The 23,828-nt window shown below is 44.1% G+C and overlaps 2 protein-coding genes across 6 annotated transcripts in view; one reads left to right on the forward strand and one right to left on the reverse strand.

Annotated features, from left to right (window-relative positions):
* SAP30BP (SAP30 binding protein) overlaps nt 1-17,437 on the reverse strand; it is a 30,509-nt gene extending 13,072 nt beyond the window's left edge. Inside the window, exons 1-4 of one of the 2 annotated variants that reach the window (XM_074607167.1) lie at nt 17,260-17,389; nt 17,029-17,138; nt 13,894-13,941; nt 68-110 (exon numbers count right to left, since the gene is read on the reverse strand). In XM_074607167.1, the coding sequence (XP_074463268.1) occupies nt 68-110; nt 13,894-13,941; nt 17,029-17,138; nt 17,260-17,374 (316 nt within the window). In that variant the 5' untranslated portion in view covers nt 17,375-17,389. Of the gene's footprint in view, nt 1-67; nt 111-13,893; nt 13,942-17,028; nt 17,139-17,259 lie in introns of both variants that reach the window. The other variant, XM_074607166.1, reaches the window with a different exon arrangement.
* RECQL5 (RecQ like helicase 5) overlaps nt 17,415-23,828 on the forward strand; it is a 39,476-nt gene continuing 33,062 nt past the window's right edge. For 2 of the 4 annotated variants that reach the window (XM_074607161.1, XM_074607163.1), the window contains exons 1-6: nt 17,415-17,560; nt 18,069-18,199; nt 19,478-19,599; nt 21,449-21,967; nt 22,673-22,778; nt 23,237-23,348. In XM_074607161.1, coding sequence (XP_074463262.1) covers nt 17,535-17,560; nt 18,069-18,199; nt 19,478-19,599; nt 21,449-21,967; nt 22,673-22,778; nt 23,237-23,348 — 1,016 coding nt within the window. In that variant the 5' untranslated portion in view covers nt 17,415-17,534. Of the gene's footprint in view, nt 17,687-18,068; nt 18,200-19,477; nt 19,600-21,448; nt 21,968-22,672; nt 22,779-23,236; nt 23,349-23,828 lie in introns of all 4 variants that reach the window. The other 2 variants (XM_074607164.1, XM_074607165.1) reach the window with 2 other exon arrangements.

Genomic DNA, 23,828 nt, shown 5'->3' on the forward strand with positions numbered 1-23,828 from the left:
CAAAGGGGGAGGCTATAAGGTCTAATTTGACAAAAAGATGTGAATAAATACTTCTGAGCAAACTTACCAACTAGCTCCTGAGGATCTCTTTTCTCCAGTTCTGAGAATTCCTGGGAGCAAAGGGGAAGAAACAGATTTTAGTCAAGGTATGTTTCCAACATAAAAAGCTATACTGTCCATTTGTTTAGAAATTTAAGCATTACTTACGAGACAAAAGAATAAAAATTAAGAATGAAATGCAAGTTATTAGATAATAACAATTAGATAACAAATAGATAATTTGTACCATGGAAAGTCAAAGCCTAACAGGATGCTCCGCTTCCTTTCAAAGCTAAAGTCTAAGTTTAATGAAAGAATTAAGGCTTTGTTTCAATGAGTCCTGGACACTCAGCTCCTTTTTAATTCCATGAAAACTGCTATACTTGAAGCCTTTCCTCAAAACAGATCAAACCATAGATTCTTCCTTTTTGGTGACTGGCCCTTGGCACTAGCCAAGAGTCAATGTTTTAGAGCCTAGCTAGCTAAATACAAGCTGGATCCAGCCCACGGAAAGCTGCTTCAGCCCTAGGAATGCCTACCACAGGCCTGCGCAACTTGCAGTCCTCTAAGCAGGGTCAGCATTCACCAGAGTACCATAAAAACAGCTGAAATGCTCCCAGAGCCTGCGGCAGAGCACAGCAACTTCAGAGCAGCATCCGATAGGCACCTCCGCAGCCACCCAGGGCTCTGCCGGGGCCCGGGCTGCCGAGGTTTGCCAGTTGTGCGTGGTGCCAGCATTCACTTCTGTCATTGTGCCATTCAGGGCTTTGGCTGATAAACCCTCTACGAACCCAAATGCCAGAGAGCGTGGTGGTGATGCAGATCCTATTTCGGAAGAACGTTCCTCACTGTCAATTCTCGCTTGGCTTCTACTTTCCAGGAGTGATATAGCCGGTCTACTCTACAGAAACTCAAGGGCAGCCTCCACTCACTTGCAATGCTCTGTTGGGAGATCATCTCAGCACAGCTAAGCCCTCCATAGTCATGCTGATATAAATTAAGGCTCCTTCAGTTGCAGGAGCACAGCAGATGTTTGCACCAGCATCTGCTGAGCAGGAGGTGTTATGTAGGATAAGACACTCTTAATTAAATACACTTTCACCATATTGAGACCAACGCTCAAGTATTTTGGTGCTTCTGAAAGACGCCATGAGAGTCAGAAGCGATACCAAGTTCAGCACAAAGTCTCTGAAACAGTATCAGCTGTATCCCAACATCGCCCTCTCCCCCTGCCTCCCTCCCAAAGACCTTTTGTGACTCACTGGACTGTGCGTCCAAAATTCCTCGCTGCCTCCAAACACTGAAGCTATTCATTCAACCTGACACAGACATAATGCTGCCTCCTTGCTGCTTAGTTACCACTCTCGAACCCCCCCCCTTTTACTCCATTTCCAATCAGGTGACAGATGCAGAAGGTAAGGAGAAAGTAACAAGGTCACCAAGCCAGATCTGGGAACAGGCTGTGCCAAATTCACTGTGAAACGCCACCAATTTCCAGAGAAGCCAAAGCCTTCTGGAAGAAGAAAACCCAATTCTTTGTGTGGGACTAACTGCTACAAGGCACTTTTTATAGCCATTCATGGCAAAATAAAAAGCACTGTTTCTCCATAAGTACACTGGGATCAGAAAAATACAAGGCTAATGCTATTTGAGAAAAAAAAAATGTACACGAAGGAACACGCATCTTCTCACTGGCCAGCTGGCGAGGCCCCAGGCCCCTTTGTGAGATGGACTGTAGTGTAACAGCTCCAACCCCTCTAAGCTAACGCACTTGGTGTAGGGCATTAACACCTCTTCTCCCAGGGTCTTCAGAAAGAACAGTGCAAGCAGAAAAAAAATTAAAGCAGAAGCATGACGTTTCAAAGCGGAAAACTTACACCAAGAGAAGGAGCTCTCTTTGGCGAGAGCACTAGAGAGGAATCCAGGCGGTGTTCTCCACAAACCTACGCAGCCACAGCGTTAACGTGGCGAGCCTCAACCACATTGACATGGCACTGAGGTGGCGAGCATCACTTTGCCACCAGAGAAGCGGGGGCAATGCTGCGGTAACTAACAGGTTATGAGGACAAATTCAGATTAGCGTGCAAATGTTGCACGCGGGATGAAGTTCATAGAGCTACAGATACAAGGGAAACACATGTCCCGGCAGCATACAGTGACTCACGAGGCAGTAAACACACAGGGTCAGAAGGCTGCTTTATTCCCTTTAGGGGGAGAACTTGCTAGATAAGTAATTAAAAGTATTTCTTGCCTTGGTTTGAGACAACATGGATACGTTGGTTGAGGTGAAAGGAGGGAACTGCTTTTGTTCCAAACCTGACCAAATTACATCCTGCACTCTTATCTTTTGAAAGTTTTGTTTTAAGTGGACTCTTGATCCTTCCTCTTACCCAGCACTGTATTTATTATTCCATTATCCCTCCCATCTTCTGCCCACTTGTCCTCTCACCATCCAAGAACACAAAGGCAAGAGGAAATAAACCCGAGTGACCGATATTGCCAAGAAGGCACTTAAGCAACCCAATGGCACAGTCAAATTCAGGTGCTTTAGACGTGTACTAAATGCCCTCAAGAAGATTGCCCTCTTATTTGGCCAGTTAACAGGGTTGCAAGGGTATTTGCTGTATTTCTGAAGTTTCCAGAAGCCCATTTTCAAGTATCCTGTAGCTGTTTGGAGCCAGCACCAAGCATAAGCACACAATTCTCAGGAAACATGAACTAATATTCTGAGAGATAATTTGCCAAAACCTCTCCTGTTACGTACCTTACATTAGACAAATATCTTTGAAGTGTCAGATATGTTAAATAGTATGTTTTATGAATTTCCAGAATCATTAGTAAGTTTACTTTCACCGGAACTAAGGTTGTTCTTTAATTTGTATTCTTTAATCGTAGGGGTACGGCACAAATCTGCCCCGTTTGTGGCGGGCTAAATAAAGCCAGTGCTATCAGGCTGCCGCTGTGTATTTACCTCGCCTGGTCGCCCACACCCGTTCCACCACAGCCACTCTAGCGAGTCTCATCTCCACATCCTCAGGCTATAGCCAAGGCATCAGAAACCCCAGCGCTACACCAAGCAAAAGAAAACAAGTTCACTAACATATTATAGACACACCTCACTGCCCAGAGGATATGAATTTTGCTTACCAATGAATTATTGCGTACCTACACCCACTGCTCCATCATTAACAAGCTGAAGACATCAACACAGCTTTTCATTAAGTCGGACTACTTTCAAGCCTCTTAAACGCCTTCAGAAAACAAAGGGATGACCCAACTCCTCCTTCGGTGCTTGTTCACATTTGCTCAGTTTACTGTCTAGCACTATGGCAAGGCAAGTACCAACAACTTGACCAAAGACATGCAGTTTGGCAGATGCGAGCTTTAAGCAGTCTTGTTCAAGCCTCCGATATCTACTGAAAATCCAGAACTTAAGGACAGCCTGAACACCTTCAGTGGAGTAATCATCCAACAAGAACTGTCCTACGCTCCCTTAGGCTAATTGAAGGGAATGCGTTGAGTACAGTGAACTGACTAGAAAAGACAGCATGTTAAAAAAAAAAAAAAGAAACCGCCATATTTTCTGCAGATCTAATCCAATATAAAGTTGAATGAGATAGAGAATCACTGAATAACAGGGTACAATAAATGCTGCATGCTTGCTATCTTTTCATTGTGAAATGGAAGAAGTATTTACACACAGACAAGAGATTTCTAAAGGAATTCAAACACATTTAATCAATGGAAAATTTGGAAGATAACTGAATTTTAAGTAGAGAATTTACCTAAATCCATTCAGGACAAAGTGACCATTTTGCAGATTACTACACCATCAATACCACCATGTTATGTATCGTTATCTCACATAAAAAGCACAAAATCAAGCAGATGAGTGGTTCCACGCAGAGGGGATTCATGTCAAATCTCTTTCTCAGAGTTAATATATGAAAGCTACTAGAGCCTTCAAGTATTGCAGAGCTACAGGCATCATTTCCATTTGGTCCCTGATCACTGAAAAATAACAAGGTTAAGACTTCACTAGTGGCACCTTCCAACCCGGCATAGTTTTCACAAGCCTGACTGCTGAAAGGCTGTACGGGAGCATCTCTGAATTTACTTTTGCAGTCAGTCTCTCACTACTTGCACAGTCAGCCTGGAAACATTAGTTACGCTGAAAATTCTCTCTACCATCACAGAAATACAAAACTTGGGCAAAAAAAAAAAAAAGCAGCTTCCTGTGTTCATTCTTTTTCTGTAGTCATTTTGTCCCATCTGGTATTACACAATGATCTCTAAGAATGGCTAGATTAAGTTAAAAAAAACCCAAACAAACAAAACCAACAGTACTGTATTTTATTCCTCTCATATACTCAGCAAGTTGATTTTCTGGCTGCTATCTACGTTGCAGCCGAGATCTCACAAGACCAACTGTCCAGGGGCCTAAAGCCAGACGGCCTTGCTCCAAGAGACCCACTGACAGGCGTTGAGGGATGCTGTGGTGGTTCAGAGCCAAGTTGGAAGAGGACTGAAAGACAAGACGACAAGCAGGAGGCAGAGTCCTTTCCCCTGATCTGGAGACTAGCAAAGAGCAGCCTCTGAAGAGCGCAAACTGCTATGAGCAAAGACAAAGCATTAAAAAAACAAATCAGAAAAAAAAATTGACATCTAACTGGGCTACTAACATCAGTCACAATTTCTGCGTTTCTAAGAGCAATTCTACACGTTGCCTCACCATTCTATTCCTATTCCTGTATGCGTTCAGGAAAAGGTTTTCCATTTTTTCTACTTCCCCAAGACAAATGCTTCTCCGAGCCCTGGGCAAGACAACGCCACCTGCAAGAGCCTGACTGATATGAACCCAATTTGGTGCTTCAGTTTTCATGTATCATAACCAGTTAAAGAAGAAGAGCAAGCTGAAGGGGGGGGTGTACACGCATAAGGAAAGCACCACATTTTGGCTTAAGATTTCACCTTGCTGAGGTGAAATATAGACAATCTTTTCAGTCGTAGAGTGTTTCCATTCAGTTACATAAACACCAGTCTCTGCTCAGGTTTCATGGAAAATAAAAACAACCAAACACAATCCTCACAGTGTGGAACAGAGATTAAAGGAAGGAAGCAAAAACAATATGAATCTGAGACTGATGAATTCAAGTTTGGAAAGGCTTGCCCAGAACAGCTTTATTTAATGGAAAGAATGGACTGACGTACAACAATGCTTGCTAAATCCTTCCTGAAACAAGATCCATAAATCCAGTACAAAGCTCACATCGAATGTAACAGTTGGCATTAACTGTCGCCAAAAGGTACAAATTCACCAACAATTTCTCATAGAAGCAGTTGCATATGTTAGCGCAGGTGTACTCCAACTACAAGAAATGGTTGAACAGGGAGGCAGAAAAGATAAAAAAAACCCTCAAACTGATTGCTTTAAATACGATGCAAATTCTAAGTATCGGAGAACTTGATGCTAGATTTGCCTCCGCTCAATTGTGTTCCCAGATTTTACAGCCAACTTAGCCCTACACCTTCATTTTCCATTAACTTCCAATTAGTATCAAAAAAATTAGCTAGGAAGCTTCCTCAGTACCCCTCAACAACATTTTCTCTTTTTTCAGAGAATGCTCTTGCATTGCAGAACTTCTTCTGTCCCACAACTATTTCACCTGGTTGCTTGCCCATAACGAAATTTAACACCAATTTGAACTGACAGCCACAAAACGTATAGACCAGTCACGCTGCTGTCATACTAGCGGCTTAGTTTGAAGATATTAATGCTGAGAATTTTTCAGTGCGGTCCTTCCACTAGCAGCCAGCGGACCTGCTGCTGCAATAGCTGGTACAGTGGATTCCTCTCATCTGAGCAAGCACCAGCAAGAAGGTTTTGTAATTTTTTCCTCCTCTACAATTCAGACTATCTCCTGGGGTCTCAACACATCAACAGTCTCATTTGGCTGAGTACGATGGAAAGAAACGCTGTAACTTAGCACGAATTGTTAGAAGAGTTGTCTAAGCTGATGGTGAAGATGGCTTTGCCAGAGCAAGTGGGTGAAACGTTTATATGCAGGCAGCAAGAGAAAGACCTCACCAAACCCTGGCTCACGTGTGCTTTTTTTGGGCTTATTTTTCTTGTCTTTTTTGTTTGTTTGCTTTTTTTCTTGTCTTTTTTTAAAGGAACATAGTAGCAATTATGTTCTTGCTTTTCTACAAGCTCAGTCAGTGATCATACAGAAGTGCTCATTGGAAGAGAACACCAGAAACTTCTCATTTAATATTAAAAGTGCATGACAAGAACTATTTCATTTCTTGCTCACCAGATCTGCCTGATGTTGGTGTGCTCCCAGGCTGAGGGCAGCAAACAGAGTGCGTGTCAAGAGCCTGGGGAAGAGAAAGCAAGGGACCAGAAGTACAGCGCTTTTACTCCTCCTCCCCCCCTTTTTTCTTGTATTGTGAGAGAGGAGAATCCCAAGAGAAAGCCTGAAACAACCCCATTTCCTACAGCCATATCCTGTTTGCCAGCTCTGATACCTAGCTCCAGGCAAAGTGCCCAGCACAGGATAAGAAATTTAACTAAGAAAAAACTGTAGGGACCATGATCTAGGTACTAAGAGAAGCACAACAACTCAGAAATAAGCCATGTATAGAAAAAAAAATGATGCATCCAACCTTCAGTGACACTTACATACGGTCTGTACAAACCTACCTATTTTGAGATACTATTGTCACAGACAAAAAGGGAAGGAAGAACAAGTCAGGAAAGAGTCAACTCCCGAGACATTCCTTAAGCATCTTATAAAGCAAAGAACATGGGTAGCTGACACTTTCACTTTTTAAGCCAACTTAAGTCTAAAAATCCACCTTCACTTTCAATGTCATTGAAAAAACACTGAAAAACCCCAACCAAGATCTGGCAAAACATTTCAGTGAGAAAATGCTTTAGAAGGGAAGCATTCATAGCATAAAAGCCTTTAAATAGCTCCTTTGAAACTTGATTCCGTTCACCCAACATATGCTATCTCAATATTTGACAAAGATTATTGTTAGAAGTAGTTTCCAGCCAAGGAACTGTGTGCCAGAACTCACACTTTCCAAGTGGAGGTACAGTTAATAACGTCTGCCATACGACGACGGCACCCTGGTCCCAAAGCTACCCGCTTCGGTTGGCTGCTTCCTCTTTCCGTCTCCACCTGTGCTGCTAGGGGACCTCCAAGTTTAACATTTGCAGATCACCCCGTGCACGTGCTTTACAAGACCACAGAGTAACAAACTCTCCACAGCGCAGACACCAACCAGGGCGCAGTGGTGTAAATGCGCAAAACAGCTTGCATGGAAGACTGCACAGCCCATGGGAGCACACCAGCAGTTAACAGCTTCCACACCTTGAGCGCAGCCAGCAGCACAGCTCCCAGCAGTCTCCACCTGAAGCCATCATGGTCTGCAGAGCCCATAAATTCCACTTTCAAGTCACTTTTGCTTCCTACAGGGAAACAGGAACTCACAGGTGAAATATCAGCAGCATGTGACAGGGCTTGAGGTGTCAAGCTACTTCGATGATTTTATTTTTTTACAGATTGTTGTGGTGCACGATGAAGTAGAAGGTGAAGCTGGGCTGTGAGAAATCTTAAGCCTCACAGCAGCAAAGGAAAGGTTCATGAGAACTGACAAACTTCTTGCAAAAGATTTCTTCCCTAGTACTGAAAATTCTTCATGGTTTGGAGTAGAGGCAGGGCGTAAAAGCAAGTATCCTCACTGGGATATGTGCTCCTCCATGGATGGATCCCACAGAGTTTTTGCAGATTTTGGTCCTTCTGTGTGTGCTCAGAATGGGGAAGCTGGAAGAAGCTATTTTCAGATATTTGTTGGTATTTGAGGCAATCCTCCATCTGTGCTGACTGCTCAGACTCTCACTGACAAGCACCAACATGCAAATTCAGACCAGCCTATTTCAGTACAGCAGACAGAAATAATTGCAACAACAGAACTGGACTTGAAGAACTTAGACCTTTATCAGGTGAAATATGCAAGGGGAAGCAGCTCCAGAAAGGACTTTTCTTCAAGTTTAAAGACAAACAGAAAAAGGCTGGCTCTTCCTTCGGAGAAAGGCGAGCCACACCTGTGGCAATAATCCGTGGTATTTAGTACTGCAGGGAGTGAAAAGTCTGCCACAGCATGTATGCCTGGCGGGGAGGAAGGAACAAGCATGTCCATGGACATGTCTCATCTTCCAAACAGCTCAAGAGCTGGATCGCAGCCAGCAGCTCTCAAGTAGGTAAGCCAGCTTCAGAGCGCAACAATGCCGTGATCTATCTCCCTCTCAGGTAGACAGAGCTGGAGACACAGAAATATGTGGGGCAAGGGACAGAATAATCACAGATGCTGAATACTATTGTTTCCTGCATGCAAAACTGTTTAACTGCCGCTGATATTCTCCGGCAATAACTAAGGTCAACCACCTAGTTAAAAAATGGGAACCAGGTATTAACTGTTTTCATGTCTGAGCCCTCACTGTAATAGTGCAGAGGACAGCATTAGAAGCCGAGTTAACTCTGCTCCCCCTAAAGGCTCACGGAATGCTGACTGCTGAACTGCCAAATTCCTGGTTCCCTTGACAGAGTCCTGGAAAACAGCATGCCAAACCTAAACAGAGGGAAAACTACGTCGAGTTGGAAGCGCAGACAGCATTTTACACAATTCTATTAAAAGTAAGCTAGAATACAGAAAAAGAAGAATCCGAGACTGCAGTGCTTATCACTGGCACCTTCAGGCGGTGCTCGCAGGCAAAGGAATGAGTGGGAAACAAACAACTAGAGACCTAACCTTAACCCTAGCCCTGGAAATTGCACACTTCACGGTTTGAAAGTGTTTACAAAAGTGTACGCAGGACAGTCATGCATAACACAAGGTCGTTTTTAAAATACAGCTGCTCTTTTGCCATCAGAAGCCAATACTAACCCAGATAGCATCAAAAAGCCAGGGAGGAGGGACAGAAAAAAAAAAAACAACCCCAAACCATAATGATTATTTTTTATTTTTTTTTTTTTGCTTCTGATGAGACATTGGGAGCACCTTCCTACAACACTTACAAACCAGTCATACCCTACCAGATACAGCCACTGCAAGAGGACTAATACACAGCTACTCCAGCCACCGCAGAGTGCACTGGTTTTGGGTAAAACAGCAGTTTTAATACATTTTCTTCAGTTATATGACTTCTAACATATTTAAGTAGCAATTTTAAGACTACCTTTCAACAACTGAAAGCATCAAGGGCTCGTATTTCCTAAACAACATTCATAATTTGCCACCGCCAAAATAAAAGATTCAAATTCTTTTCTAAAGCTGATTAATGCCAGCTCCTTTTATACAGTTTGCTGTGGAACACCTAAACTGAACAGCAGTGCTTTAATGACACAACTTTTCCCAAACACAATTTTTCTCCTTCTTCAGAGCAGAACAGTTATACTTGAGGTGAAAGTTACTGAGTAGGTTCAGGCATCTTTTGAGAAGCTGGCTTAATGAATGTATCTTGAATTCAGAAAAATTAATATGGCTTATCAAAATAAGAATTAATTACAGGGATTACTGCACACACACCTTTACTTGTTCTGAGCACTTACCACTTTTACTTTAAATCAAGATAATTTTGGCATTTAAACAAACAGGTTAATGGGCAGGCAAGATAAAAACAGCACTGAAAATCAAAAGCCTCTAAGTATTAGCACACACCTACACATCATAATACAGTAACATTACTTTACAGGTATGCTGGATCAATAAAAGCTAAACATAATAAAGAGCTGATGACTATCAAGAGGTGGTACTTAGACATGCTCAGAAACACAGTACTCCTCCGAAAATTTGACACCCTTCTGCTAGATCCCAGTTTGGCTGCCTCTCCATACAATGCCACACGGATGCAGAGGGGACCCTTAAAACAAAACCAGAAAAGGAACACATGGAAGTAGCCACCTGCTTTGAGAAAACTGTTACCATGCGTCAGGCATTCACTTGCCAAGGGAGTGGCAATGTTTATCCACTTTCCTACACCGGCTAGTCCTGACACCACAATCAAGGCTCGAGAGTTAATGATTTCCCCCTGTGAAAACTCCAGTGAGCCAAGCTGCAGGGCTGGGCTCTATCCTTGATAAGCACTTGCAACCTGTTATTCATCCAGCCCTACAACGTGAAGTACAGAACCCCTCAGGTGAGACCTGGACCACAAGGTCGATATTTCATTTCAGGTTCATTTTCCTTCTTCCAGCAGAGCTGGTCCATTTAGTGAGCTCTGAAGGCTTGTATCTTGTTACTGCACCAAGGCTGTAACCATAGCCAGCTGCTGGCAAGAGCCCAAGCGACTTGCACTCACTGCACAGCCCGTTAACCCTCGTCACTCCAAACCAATACCAGCAGAACACCAAATTTCACACCCATTTCCACAACACCCTTTGTTTTATATCCACAGCTCCGTTATCTGAGGAAAAGACATAACCTGTCCGGGCTGTGGGATTCCATCTTTAACACCACACCTCTGCCAACAGCTTCTGTTGACCACTTCTTTTCCCTTCTAAGTAGAAGGCTTTGTTTCTGAAGTGCTTTTAAAGACAGTTGCTTGTTTACAATTGGCGACTGCTCACTTAAAACCTGGGACCCCTGAAGTGATTTCAGTCTCTAACAAATATGTCCTGCTCCAGAGCCTGCGCACATCCTCCCAGAGCAAAATTTGAAAGAACAACTATTTTTACCTAGATTTGAATCTCCTATTTTTCATGAGTCCCTGAAGTGCTTCAAAATGCAGTTACAGGATGAAAGGTATCTGACTTTGCTACTTAAAGAGGAGGATTCTGCTTTCTGCTGCAAGCACACAGTGTTTGAGACTCGTTCACAGGTGCTCGGTAACAGAAAATCCTACAGGCCAGAAGTCTGCTCTAGAAGAACACTTTCAGATGACTGACCAAGATCAACAAGGGTATATACTACCTGGAATCAAGACAAAAAACTGAGACAAATATAAACAACATACGGTGAGGTAGGAAAACATCTCCCTGTTGGGGCTGTTTGAGGCAGGCTCCAAATTCCACTCTCCCCACCATCACTTTACCAGAAGATTTCCTCATCATTCCCCACTTTCACTCTCCTCAGCCTATGCCCACAACTGACACCAACTGAACCTTATGGAGGTTTTGTGTCTGGGCTGGTGCAGAATGAGGCCAAATCACAGGACGCACCAGCAACAAGGGAACTCCTTCTCCACACAAACTGGCTCAAGTGTCCTCGTCAATTATTCAAGACATAATCCCAAAGTAGTTCATTCACTATATGTCCAAAGAGGCAAACACTAAAAGAATGCTGAATGTATAATCACAGTCTTTTCAAGTCCTGAATAACTGATGAACTGCAATGGTTTTACCTCATTCATGCATTTTAAAGGATTTACCTTCTGTGCACAGTCAGATTCAGACCCTGGAAAAGCCCAAGCCATATATAAAGAGCCCATGATATCTTTCTAAACATGTTTCCAGGTCTGTGATGTCTTACAATGAAATTGATACAGCAAGAACAACTACAGCACTCAGATGGGACAAAACAAAGTAAAGTTATTGAAAAGCATTAGCAAGTTATAATCAAATACCTCACTTTTTGCCGCACTTTGGATTTACAGTAACTACTACTCTTACTCACTAGTTGTTTGTCATAGATATTGCAAGCTCAAAGCCATGAGGAGGAACAAGGAGAACACTGCCACTTGGTGGAAAAGGGAGATAGGAAAGACTTGCAACTGCTCCAAGTGGAACTACTTTTAACGACTTTTACAATGATGGTCCATCTCCCCCCAGTCCCCAGTGAATTTCTTAACAGCATGGCTAGCGCAACTCCACCACTGCCCCACAGAATGCTGTACAGCAACATGCCTGCCCCATTACCAGCACAGCACTGGGCTGCCTCACAGTATGCTGCGTAGCAAAGGTGTGCTCCTACCTCTCCCCCATGTGCCAGCTGGCTATTCAGCTAGAATTGAAAAAAAAACCCAAAAGGCCAGAGAAGGCAACTCCCTTTTTCACTTACGTGCCATGTTAGGATGGCAGCAATTAAAAAAAATAACAAAATGTAAAGTTTAACTTTATTTACATTTTCAGTTCTTGCAGAGTTCCTACTGCAAAGTGTACCCAAGGTACCAAATGCTTTTAATACATTCACTGTTTCTTTGCTTCCACACTGAAGCTGAAACACTGCTCCGTGGCAGTGTGTAGCTCTTCTTCAGAAGGGCAAAAATGCATCTAGACAGTAGCACACAGAATCCACTGAAATCAAGAAGCTTTTTATGGAAGCCAACGCGAAATGAAATGTCAGCAACATATTAAAACAGTAGCCACACAATTAAGTGGTAAGATTTCGGTAATGTATCATTTCTCAGACAAGAGATACTATAACCCGATTTTGTTCTTTCTCTCTTTGCCAAATCTTTTCTCCATTCCCCTGACGTCCTAGAGCCCTTTTAGTGGAGACAGAAATCCACGTAGCTGCAACAGGGCCCTGGTGATGTACACCAGAATTCTCTTTTAAGGAAACGCCATCTATTCTTCTTTCACAGTACACACTTGCATCCAGCAGTTTTTACAATATCTTGCTAGCCTGCTTAGCAGCCACAACGGCAAAAATCTAGAAGTAGAAAAAGAATAAAAGTGAGAGATTACCTTTTCCTCTCTTCCAAAAAAAAAAAGTGTAACTTATTTTTATTGCAACAAAGAAAGGAGGCAACACATTCCACTCCCAAGTGCCTCCTACCTGTATGCCAAAGGCATTAATGATATTTCACACACTGATGCAAGAGACTTTACCAGCTGCTGTACAGCTGCCAAGATTTTCAACTGTGTATCACTATAAATTCATTAAAATATTGCGGAAACTGGAAGAAGGTGCTGCTATAAAACTAATTTAAGCAGAATAGGTAAACACATTCATTTGCCTTCATCTTGTCCTATCAATGCCCTACACTAATTCAGATGCTCTACAGAATTTCAGTTTGTAGCACAGTCCTCTGGTTTCCTTAACAGAGCTTAGAGACTGTCTGCATCCTTGAGGAAGCTACTGGATAAAATAAAGGCCCTTGCAACTGTCATTCACTTGGTATCCCACAAGACTGCTTATACTGCATGGGATATTGAATTGCATAAAAATTTGAGCACAATTCTCTATGAAGTTTCAAACGGATTCGGTCTTTTGTCTGCCTTCCAGATTTTAGCCTGATGTATGTTTCTGTGTGCTGTTAAAACACCTACTGTTCATCAGAAACAAGATGTAATCCAAAGATAAAGATGACTTCAACTATTTATGATAGCTGTCATCTGGGGATATTATTTCACTTTTTAGATTTTAAGTACAACTTTTACAAAACTGCTTCATTCAGAGGGACAGAAAGAGCTGGAGACAACTGAATCAATTTTGACACATTTCAGGACATCTAGGAGCATAGTATCATTTATTCGTTAAGTTGTTCTAAACAAAGAAAGTATTCCAACGAACGCTGGCCATAAGAGAATTCATACTGAATACCACACTCCCAGATCACTGCAAAATAGGTGAGATGCTGTTGGAAAACCTACCTCAAATCTAATGCATAAGATGGATAAATTCACGAACGCACATCTTGATTGTTACTCAGCCCATAGCCTAACTGGTTAACTACCTTTGGCCAAAGCCAGAACTAAAGTCAAAAAAACACGTTACAGCTACAAAAAGGAAAGTATGAAACTAGCTACGGAAGGTCACGAACACACACCAAGCCATGCTGTTAAGACTTATTCCTCTTGTACTGAACTTCCCCCCCCACCACCATCATACCACACTTTCAAATACCTTTAGGTCACCAGCCTCAGGTTTTTCAGTCTCTGAATCGTCATCTTCCTACAAGACAAGAATTTACAGGATTAAGCTTAAAGAGCAGGCTTGGCAAGTAACTGCACTTACAGCAAAGGGCTTGCATTCAGCAGCCCAGCAGTAGTCCAAGACCCTTTCCAGAGAAGGCACTTTTGCCCCACCCACTCATGACCACAAAACAAGTCCTACAGTCACGGAAAGGAGTGGTTGGTTGGCTTTGGGTTTGCTTATTTTTAGGCAAAAGCATCACTCAGTAGCAGACATCCCCCGCAAAACTCATGCAGCTCCTGAGTGCTCAGAACTAGACAATAAGAAGCAACAGAACTGGGGGGAAAAAAGCATTTGTCATTTGATAATTCTGTCTCTTCCAGGCGGCAGGTGGGCTTTTTGCATTTGCCCTCATTTAAGCAGTACTCACAGAAAAAGCAGCATTTGCAAGACCCGTTATACTCCCAAGCAAACATCAGCAATACACAGAGGACACACAGCTGGCCTGCCATCCAAACATGCAGGCTTGGTGAGGGTCTGGCATAGCACCAAGTTCCAAGGATCCGGTGATGCCAGCAGACATTGCAACTTTCCTATTTGTGTAATGCTCTCATAGTCTCGTTTGCAGATGACGCGAACTTGCACAGAGGGGAACCACTGACACATTTCCCTGGTTTAGGTAACAGACTCCATTCAGTTCTTATTTCTACCCAGAAATAAATCAAAGAAATAGGCAAATCTCTGCCCTGTGAGAGCTTAAAATGCTGAACTTTGCCTCTTGTAAAATCCTACACCATAAGAGAAGCAAGCTCCAGCTTTGGTCCCAACTGATAGGTAAGCGTACTATTCCACTTCGCTATGGGCTACTTCATTGGGATCGGAGAGTTACCTATGTTTCTAGACATGAATACATACTCTGTGTTCAAAACAAGTTTGAGGAGCAGAAAGTGTTTTTCATGCTCACACAACTCAGCAGAATGGTTTTTCCTCCAAACTCCAACACAAATTTCAACTTTGGCCCCAAAACAAGAACTTGGTGTTTCAGCTTCAAAAAGAAAAACAAAAAAGTGAGATGATTACGTGCAACTGAAAGGAAGAGTTTACAACGAAATGCCCACCTCAGAGTATTAGCACACAAGCAAGTTCTGGCAAGGCAGCCTAGAGATTGACCGCACAATAATGTCAGTAAGTTTTAATTGCCTGAATTAACATGCCTATCCCACAGAAGTGAGACATCAAACTCCTTCACTTCAGATACTCTCCAGCTTACCTTTCTGAAAGATTCACATATGCCAATAATTCAGTCTTAACTGTCAAAGTTTAACAACAGTAAGTTCACAACTAGAAAAGAACCATAGTACCAAGTAACTTGGTGTTTATCACAAGTGAGATTCCTCTCCCCTCCCAGTCCCACCTATACTGTAAAGATAAAAGTCACTTTCAACAACACAACAATGGGTTGAATTGTTCGTGTTATAGACAGGCAACTGAAACAGCTCCCAAAACCTCCTAACCTAGCAGGGGACATCACTGAAACAACATCAATAAACAAAGAACAAACAAAGAATTACTGAGAACTGTCTTTGGAAAAAACAGAGGCTTTTCAGTTACTGTTAAGGTAGATAATATAAGCATAGAGTTTTTTTAAATAAAAGCCCAGGACAACCTTAGTCCAACTCACACTGCTTTCTAAAACCAGCTCATAACTAATACAAGCTACTACAACAAGTAATATCAAGGAAGCTCTCAATTCTGGCCAAAGAATATTTAATGCAAAAAAACCAAGCACAGCTCTCCTGCAACAGCACTGGAGAGAAGGCACCCTGTGTAACCTGCACGCATCTGGGCAGTAACCGCAAGATCTACTGGCTGGCACCAGAGTGACTTGATCAATTGCCATTATTTAAACAGCAGCTTGTACCTCCCAGATGATGGACAGCCATAACCTGCACTGAAGATTGTGTATGCAAAAAAGGCTACTCCATTTACATGCCTATTTGTCAATGTAACTAAACGCAGCTGGTCCCAAGAACCATCTGTATCACACCTACTACTTTCATTAAACTAAAGAGATCTCATTGAAAGAGGGTCTAGAAGTTTTGGATATAAAGAGAAGAATCACTAAAGAAGCTTCATTACACCAGATACCAGGGGCAGACACTGAAGGCTATTGCTTGCACCTTCTTCAGTTAGCAACAGAAGAAAACCAAAAGCAAGAACAACAGACTGACAAATTTGTTGCCTGCTACTTAGGAAAACAGATGGCAGGAAACAGTGAGCATCTCATAAGAGACTGATCTAATGCACACAGAGTGGATTTCAATGAGGAAAGGTTACAGTAACATAGCTCTGTTTTTTTGGCTACACAATAGAGGAAAGAACTGGAACAGGGACAAGATAACACATTCTTAATGTGGTGGTAAGCAAAAGGTTGATGAGAAAGAAAGGAGACAAGAACCTTCCTTCCCGCCCCAACTTGTTTTGCTCCTACAGACACATGTCAGAACTATATATCCTTTTGTGTGTTATAGCTGCACTCACAGGTAGGGAGCTACGTGCCCTGTCTCACGATGCATGAGTTATCTTGGTATTTAGGTGATGTTACACGCGTGCCATGCGCCTACGACAAGCAAAAGCCACTCACGTCTAGACAGGACGCCACTATATCAAGGTAACCTCATGTAGTGAACGTGTTGAGTTATACACAAAACAATAATTTAAAACATCACAGACCTTTATTCTTTTTAATCCTCCAGCTGACCATGCAACAGTGTGTTGCTCTTACAAGGTTTTCATATACGTCAACTATGCTTAAAGAATAATTTTCCTTTAGCATGGCTGTTGACCTGTACCAGCCTTTTTCTCATTAAGAGTGAAATGGCATCAACACAGTTAGTAACAAGCAACAGGAGCTGCACCAAGCTGCCGATAGGTTTCAAGGTGAATGCTTTCTACTTGAAAACAAAGTGAATAAAAGTATTTGGAAAATGCTGAGATCCACACCAGGAGTCAGATATTCTGGGTTCCAGTATGGGCTGCCACTCAGGGGCTTTCTTTGGAGAGAGAAAAGCCTCTGCAATGCGTGAAAGGGACCAAGACAAGCTCTTGGAGCAGAGAGGTACTTACTGACTGCCTGCTGTTCTCATCATCCTCCTCTTCATACCCTTCCTCATCCCCATCCACGCGGGTGAAGTCGTCATCCCCGTAACCAACCGAGACCAGGCCTCCTTTCTCGCCTGAAGAGGAAGGGGAAAAGAAAACCATGAGGAAAGGGGAGGCGGCATCGAGCGGGGCCTTCCCCTCCCAGAGCGGGGGGCCTGGCCTTCCCCTCCCCGCCGTCTTCCCCGATCCCCTCACCCGTAGCCGCTCCCCCATCGCTTCCCGCCGTCCCGGCCTCGCTGTCCGACTCCGGGTCCGAATCCTCGGCGTAAACCGCCAAAGAGGAGAGAACGTTCCGCTTCGCCGCCGCCATCTTCCGCCTCCGCCGCGGCGGACTTCCGGCGCGCGGAGATGACGTTGGCAGCGCAGTCGCCATAGCAACACCGCCCCCCTCCTTCGCCTTAAGCGGGCTCCCGTCAAACCGGGACTGCTCCAGCGAGGGGAGAAAACCAGCGAGGCGGAGCCAGGCTTCTATGGGGAGGGAGAGGAGAGATAAAAGGTGCGCCGTCTGTTTATAGAAGTGGGGGCTGGTCCTTTAAGACCTGCTTCTGACGTCATCGCGCGGCGCCGCGACAGCACCTGCCGGACCCTGATCAAGAGTGAGGGGGGGTCGGGGCGAGGAGGGGTACGGCTGTGGCGGGTGGGACGGGATGGGACGTGGGGTGGCGGGGGGATACAGCCTGGGGAGGGGGTGAGATACACCCCGCCTCATCCCCCGGGGTGCGGGGGGGGCAGCGAGGCCCCCTCGCCGCTATGGCCCCCTCAGCTGTGCCCGGCCTGTGCCCCATGGGTGAGGCCTCAGTGGGGGTCTGTCCTAGAATAAACGATACTGGGGTGCCCTCCGGTGAGGGGGCCTGGATAGCATCCTTGGGGGAGGGGGGGTGTGTCCTAAAAAAAGGGGGACCCTGGCAGGGCAACCACGGGGGAGGTCGTGTAGGTGGCAATGAGATGGGGCCACAGGAGGGTGGCGGTTGGGCTGTAGCATCGGTTCCTGTCCCTGTTCACAGCTTCTCTAAGATGAGTGGCGAGGCTCCCCCAGGCCTGGAAGGCAGGGTCCGGAGAACACTGCGGAAAGTCTTCGGGTTTGAGTCCTTCAAGACCTCCCTACAGGAAAGTGCCACCATGACTGTGGCAAGAGGTGAGGCTCAGCGTCGGAGAGATGTGAAACATGTCTGGTTTTCCGTCTTCCCATGAGGTGGTACTTCAGGAGTTGGTATCACGCCTGTTTTGAGGAGATGCATCACCTGGACTGGGCAGGACCACCCGTCCCTCCAAGCCTTCCTAGGCCTCCTCTGCTCTGAGGTCATTCCAGTGGCACAGGAGCGTAAGAATGTGCTGCGCACAAGGTCTCTGAGCACGGCTTTGCCCTGACTCTTCTCCTTTGCATTTGTTTTGTAACCCCACTATTGCATCAACCAGAAAATAGGAAACAAAGTACAGTCTTGCTGGTATCTCCACTGGAGGCATCTGCCAGGAAGTTTATGGTCATATGAGATCAAAACTGTTGACATTTATACATTTTCAGAGTCCTTGTTGTAGATGATGTTAGACAGAGATGATACCAGTAGAAGACTTGATTTCCTGGCATAATTTATATCTGTTCTCTGAATCATGTGGCCGCTATCAGAAACACGATTGTGCTGGTGTTAATGTATCCACCATCATACCGCTGTTGGTTGGACAGGCAGATCACATACGCAAGGTGCCAACCGCCAGCTCCCCTGGCAGGTCTCACAATGCAAAGCAGAACAGCGTCAAACTCAGCACTCAGGACATAGTTACCATTTTTAGCTATCACCAGCAGCTGTGCAGACGTGCTATTGACAACAGACTGTCCAAAAGCGGTGTTCTGTCAGCAGGGTGACTCTGCCTATTAACGTTATGTGCACTGGGATCTCCCTGACTTGGAGCGGACACTGCTTAGCACAGTAAAGTTATTGACTGCGTGATACTATCTATGTGGTTGAGATTTCCAACCCTTATTTCTTATGTGGTACCTTTTTGGGATAAGCTTTAAGAGGATGTGGTAAAAGATCTCTCATGGGGCTGGTAATTTGGTTACTGGAGGTTTGTAAGATGAAAGCAAGCAGCTTGTCTGCAAGAGAATTAGCATGAATAACTTGTTTAACATCTCTTTATCTTGGTTTCTGTGTATTTTTTGGTACTTTTGTAAGGCTGTTTCTAAATGTTTACAAAGCAATCAGAGATTCTTTGAAGGAAACCATTGCAGGCACGCAAAGTATTGCTGTGCTTTTAGAACCTAAAATGAAGTGTCTTTTGTTGGTATGCCACACAGTACGTGCACACATACGCTGTTTGTCACAGATTACAAGCCATTGTGCCCACCGCTCCAGACAGGGCCCTGGGAACTCTCCACCACTCAGTAGCCTTGAGCTTTCTTCTGTTGTCTTTGCAGGCGAGAAGGATGTCTTTGTATGCATGCCCACAGGAGCAGGGAAATCCTTGTGCTACCAGCTTCCTGCAGTTCTGGCAGTGGGCATCACCATTGTCATTTCACCTCTGATTGCACTGATTCAGGTAACGGTCTCCTGTTAGCTGTGGAAAAGCAGTCAGTGAAGTGGGTTGGGAGACGCTGAAGGCACAACTGCTTCTTGTCTTTCTGTCCACGGATCTCTGCTGTTCTCATCTTGATGTCTTGGTGTGTTTTTCTTAACCTGATGATAGGTGAAGAGACTGCAACTTAGCTGCAGAGCAGAGTAACTCTGGTATAATACTATGCAGTTTTCTAAAAGGAGGTTTTTCTTTAATAATAACCAAGTGGTTTTTGTAACTGAGCCTTTCTCCATTTTCTCCAGTTGTCTTTTACCTCCGGTGTGCTATACAGAAGCAGCAGAGTACCTCAAATGGACCAAACTGGATCTTTGCCCCAAAGAAAACTGCTATTTTACTTATAGAGTAGTAACTCCAGGAATGATGAAGTTGCCTAGTTGCCGTTGAAGGCATAATTTGTTCTGCATCAAAATGTCTTTTTGTTGCGGTCAGTCTTTCTGTCACAGGAAGAAGCTGGTTTAGCAGAGCTGCTCCTTGAGCACTTTCATCCGTGACACCTTTTTGTTCTGTATTTTGCCTTTTCTACTGTTTCAACACCTGTTGGGAGAAACACTTCCCTGTACGAGCAGCTGTAGCATTGCTTAGGCTTCTGTAAAGTATCTGATTAGCATTGCACAATATCTGGTGGTGTAGGCTGCTGTTTTGAGTTTCGGTTTTTGTGGATTTTTTTTAAAAAACTCCTTTACAGTCTCAATGAAATACACGTTTAGAATTAAGAGCAGGCTTGGTGATATATCTCAGAAAGGTGCCATAAATAGTGAATTGGTTTCACGTGCGAGGATTTCTGATTAAGCTCCAGCAGAGGCAATATTTTATCAGTGAAATGAAGGTTAAAAAAGAATACCATCGGTAAAATTTGCAGATGAAGCAGAATGTGTCAGAGCGACAAACAGGTTGACATGGGCTCAATAAGTCTTAGGGAAGAGAGCTGGAGTGAACCTTCTGAGGTGTTCTCATCAAGCCCTGAGATGGGGTGGCTGTGCCTGAAATGATCGTGATGTATTTCAGTGTAGCCAAACTTCAAGAGCTTAGTCTGGGTGGTTTATTACAGGGAAGGCTGAGAGCTGACTTTATGAATGGAGAACAGTGGATATTAAATCAGTCACTGAAAACGGTTATGGAGTGAAATATAAGATCCATTTTTCAGGACTATTGATATCTTCTGAAATGTTATGTGCTAGTCAAGTGCAAGTGAGCAGCCCAGTGTAAGGATAGGGAAGTGGTTTTTTTTGCGCAGGGTTCATCTGGATGTATCTGGCTGTGATGCCATGGGGTTTTTTTTCCTCAGTTTTCATGGCATGATTCTCATCCAGACTTTGTTCTGTTGCAGTGGTGATTTGCATGATTCTTGTATTTTGTCCTATCTCAGCTGTGTTTAAAACATCCTTCAGCTATTTTGGAATGAAACTCCTCTGTTATTGAAGGGTGGTGGTATTCATTTTCTGTCTGTGACAACTTGATAGTGTAAATCCTGAGACGCGTTGGTGGCTTGTTTCAGCTCACTGTGGCTATGATGAGTTATTTTGCATGGATCCTGCTGGTGTTCCCTAGCAGCAAAAAGACTGTCTTAAAGTGAACGGATGCACAAAAATGCAGTTGGATGTTACACCTGGACAGATATGCTCACAGTTGAAGATAAAGGTACCTAGAGTTGAAGTTATAAATACCCGGAGTGTAGGTGTATGTTGTCCTGAGACTCAATCCTGGAGGTGGAAGCTGGGGCCTCACCTGGATCTCCCTAGTAGTCTTTCTTGGTGATGATGAATCTTTATATCCATTTGCTTTTAATTTAATTTTAATTTTATATTTGCTGTAGGACCAAGTGGATCACTTGCTGGCTCTGAAGATCAAAGCCTGCTCTCTGAACTCCAAGCTTTCTGCCCAGGAAAAGAAGACCATCCTGGCTGACTTAGCAAGTGAGAAGCCCCAAGTAAAGCTCCTGTACATCACCCCAGAGATGGCAGCTGCCTCTTCCTTCCAACCTACGCTGAATTCTCTGGTGTCCCGAAACCTCTTGTCCTACCTGATAATCGATGAAGCGCACTGCGTCTCTCAGTGGGGACACGATTTCCGACCTGACTACCTACGGCTGGGCACCTTGCGCACTCGCATACCCAATACACCATGTGTTGCCTTGACTGCCACTGCCACCAAGCAGGTCCAGGAGGACATTGTGGCAGCGCTTAAGCTAAAGCAGCCACTTTCCACATTTAAGACTCCTTGCTTCAGATCTAACTTGTTCTATGATGTGCAGTTCAAAGAGCTCTTGACTGATCCATATGCCAACTTGAAGGATTTCTGTCTGAAGGCGCTTGAAGTGAAGAACACCACTGGGGTAGGTTTTACCTTTGGGGAAGAAGGCTAAACTGAACAAAATCTACCTGAATGGCCACTGACCTTCCAGTGGTTGGTATGGCCCCAACAGGCCTGTGGCAGGGAAGGTCCCTGGACGGAAAGTCCTCACAAATATTTTTTTAGTTCCTTTAAAAGTGCTCACATGTATTTTTTAGTTCCTCTAAAATAAGTAGAATGTGAAGGCTGCGTTCCTTTCAGGGATATCCTCAGAATGGGGTTGGTCTAAAAGAAAATGGATTATGAATATGCGACTAGCGTTTCCATCTTGGTTTGTCATGTCCCAGGTGCTCTTTGTATTTTTGATGGTGTTCTGCTCCTCTAGTGTGGCAAGGGTGAACAGAAGCATTCGAAGTGCTGAACTGGATTTCCTGCTCTAGCACTAATTCCCAAAATAACTCTCAGCAACTCAGTTGTAGCCTCTGCACCTGAGTTTATTTGTAAGGCGGAGGGAGACTGTTTCTTGCCTTGTGCCCACTGGGAGAGGATTGGGAGAGCATATTTTGTCGATGTTAGGCCCTGTAAGGAAACTCTTTTTATGTCTGATTTACCTTTGTGCTGCAACAGTATCTTTCAGTTGTAGAAGAGATGAGCTTTAGGCATCCCTCCTGTCTCTGCCATACTAACGACTGCAGCTTTGTTGATTGGCTTCAGATAGTGTCACAGACTTTCTCTCCTGTTTGCCCAGGTGTACTCTGGTTGTGGCATCGTGTACTGCAGGATGAGGGATGTGTGTGACCAGCTGGCTATTGAATTGAGCTACCGAGGAGTGAAAGCCAAGGCGTATCACGCAGGTATTGGAAGCTGCATCTGCATCTGCATCTCTCAGTAGCTGGTAGAACTGAGCTGTACCACCTTTAAGGCCTGGGTTGGGGCTACCTAGAAAATAGGTTTCTAAGCATGGCCTGCATCACATGTCAGGTCTGTGAGGTAAGTGCAGGGCCTCCAACAGAATGGCAGAACCCTTCACTCCAGAACTGTTGGTTTTGTTGGATCTTGCATGGCCTAAATATAACAACTGCTTTTATCCCCGGAGGGATCTGAATTTTTCTCTTTGGAATAGAAACAGCTGCTGCTGACTTCAGCTTGATCGCAGGCCAGTTCAAACACGGGCAGAGAGGAGTGTGTACATCAGTCAGTTTTAGTGAGGGGGTTGGCTTGCCATGGGGGAATGGAGGAGGAAGAAAATCCTCTTGTTTCTTTTCTTTTTTCTTTTTTTTTGTTGTTTCCTTCCTTCTTTTTCCCTTCCCAGGACTCAAGGCAGCTGACAGGACTTCAGTCCAGAATGAATGGATGGAGGAGAAGATTCCTGTTATTGTTGCAACCATCAGTTTTGGAATGGGAGTAGACAAAGCAAATGTCAGGTGTGTGAGGCTGAATGTTGTGCACCACCAGAGACTGAAACCTGAGCAGTGAGAAGGGAAAGCCTCAGTCTTTCTGTTACCTGATACATCTGACACAAATGCCTGATGAATACTTGCTAAAAACCCCCAAAAAGAGCTGGAGGTTCTTTATCTTAGAAGCAGCAAAACCAAACCTGGAAGGATTTTGTAAAGAAATTAAAAGCAAGGCACCAGAGCTCCTCTTTGCCATTGATCTTCAAAACCAAGAAAATTGGAGGAACGCTTGTTTTTTGCCACACCCTCCAGGATTTCAAAATGAGCCATCTTGATGCAATCACAGCTGTCCCTTTCATTTCTCTCAGTCCAATAGTTGCTGTTAAAAAAGCAGCGGGAAGAAAATCTGCACCTAAAATAATTCATACACCCTCTACTAAAATAGTCAGAGCCAGCTTTTTTGAGAGGTCTCCTTTTGCAATGCAATGGGGAAAAAAATAGCAGTTC

Source organism: Larus michahellis, chromosome 14 (assembly GCF_964199755.1).
Source record: "Larus michahellis chromosome 14, bLarMic1.1, whole genome shotgun sequence".
Taxonomy (NCBI): Eukaryota; Metazoa; Chordata; class Aves; order Charadriiformes; family Laridae; genus Larus; species Larus michahellis.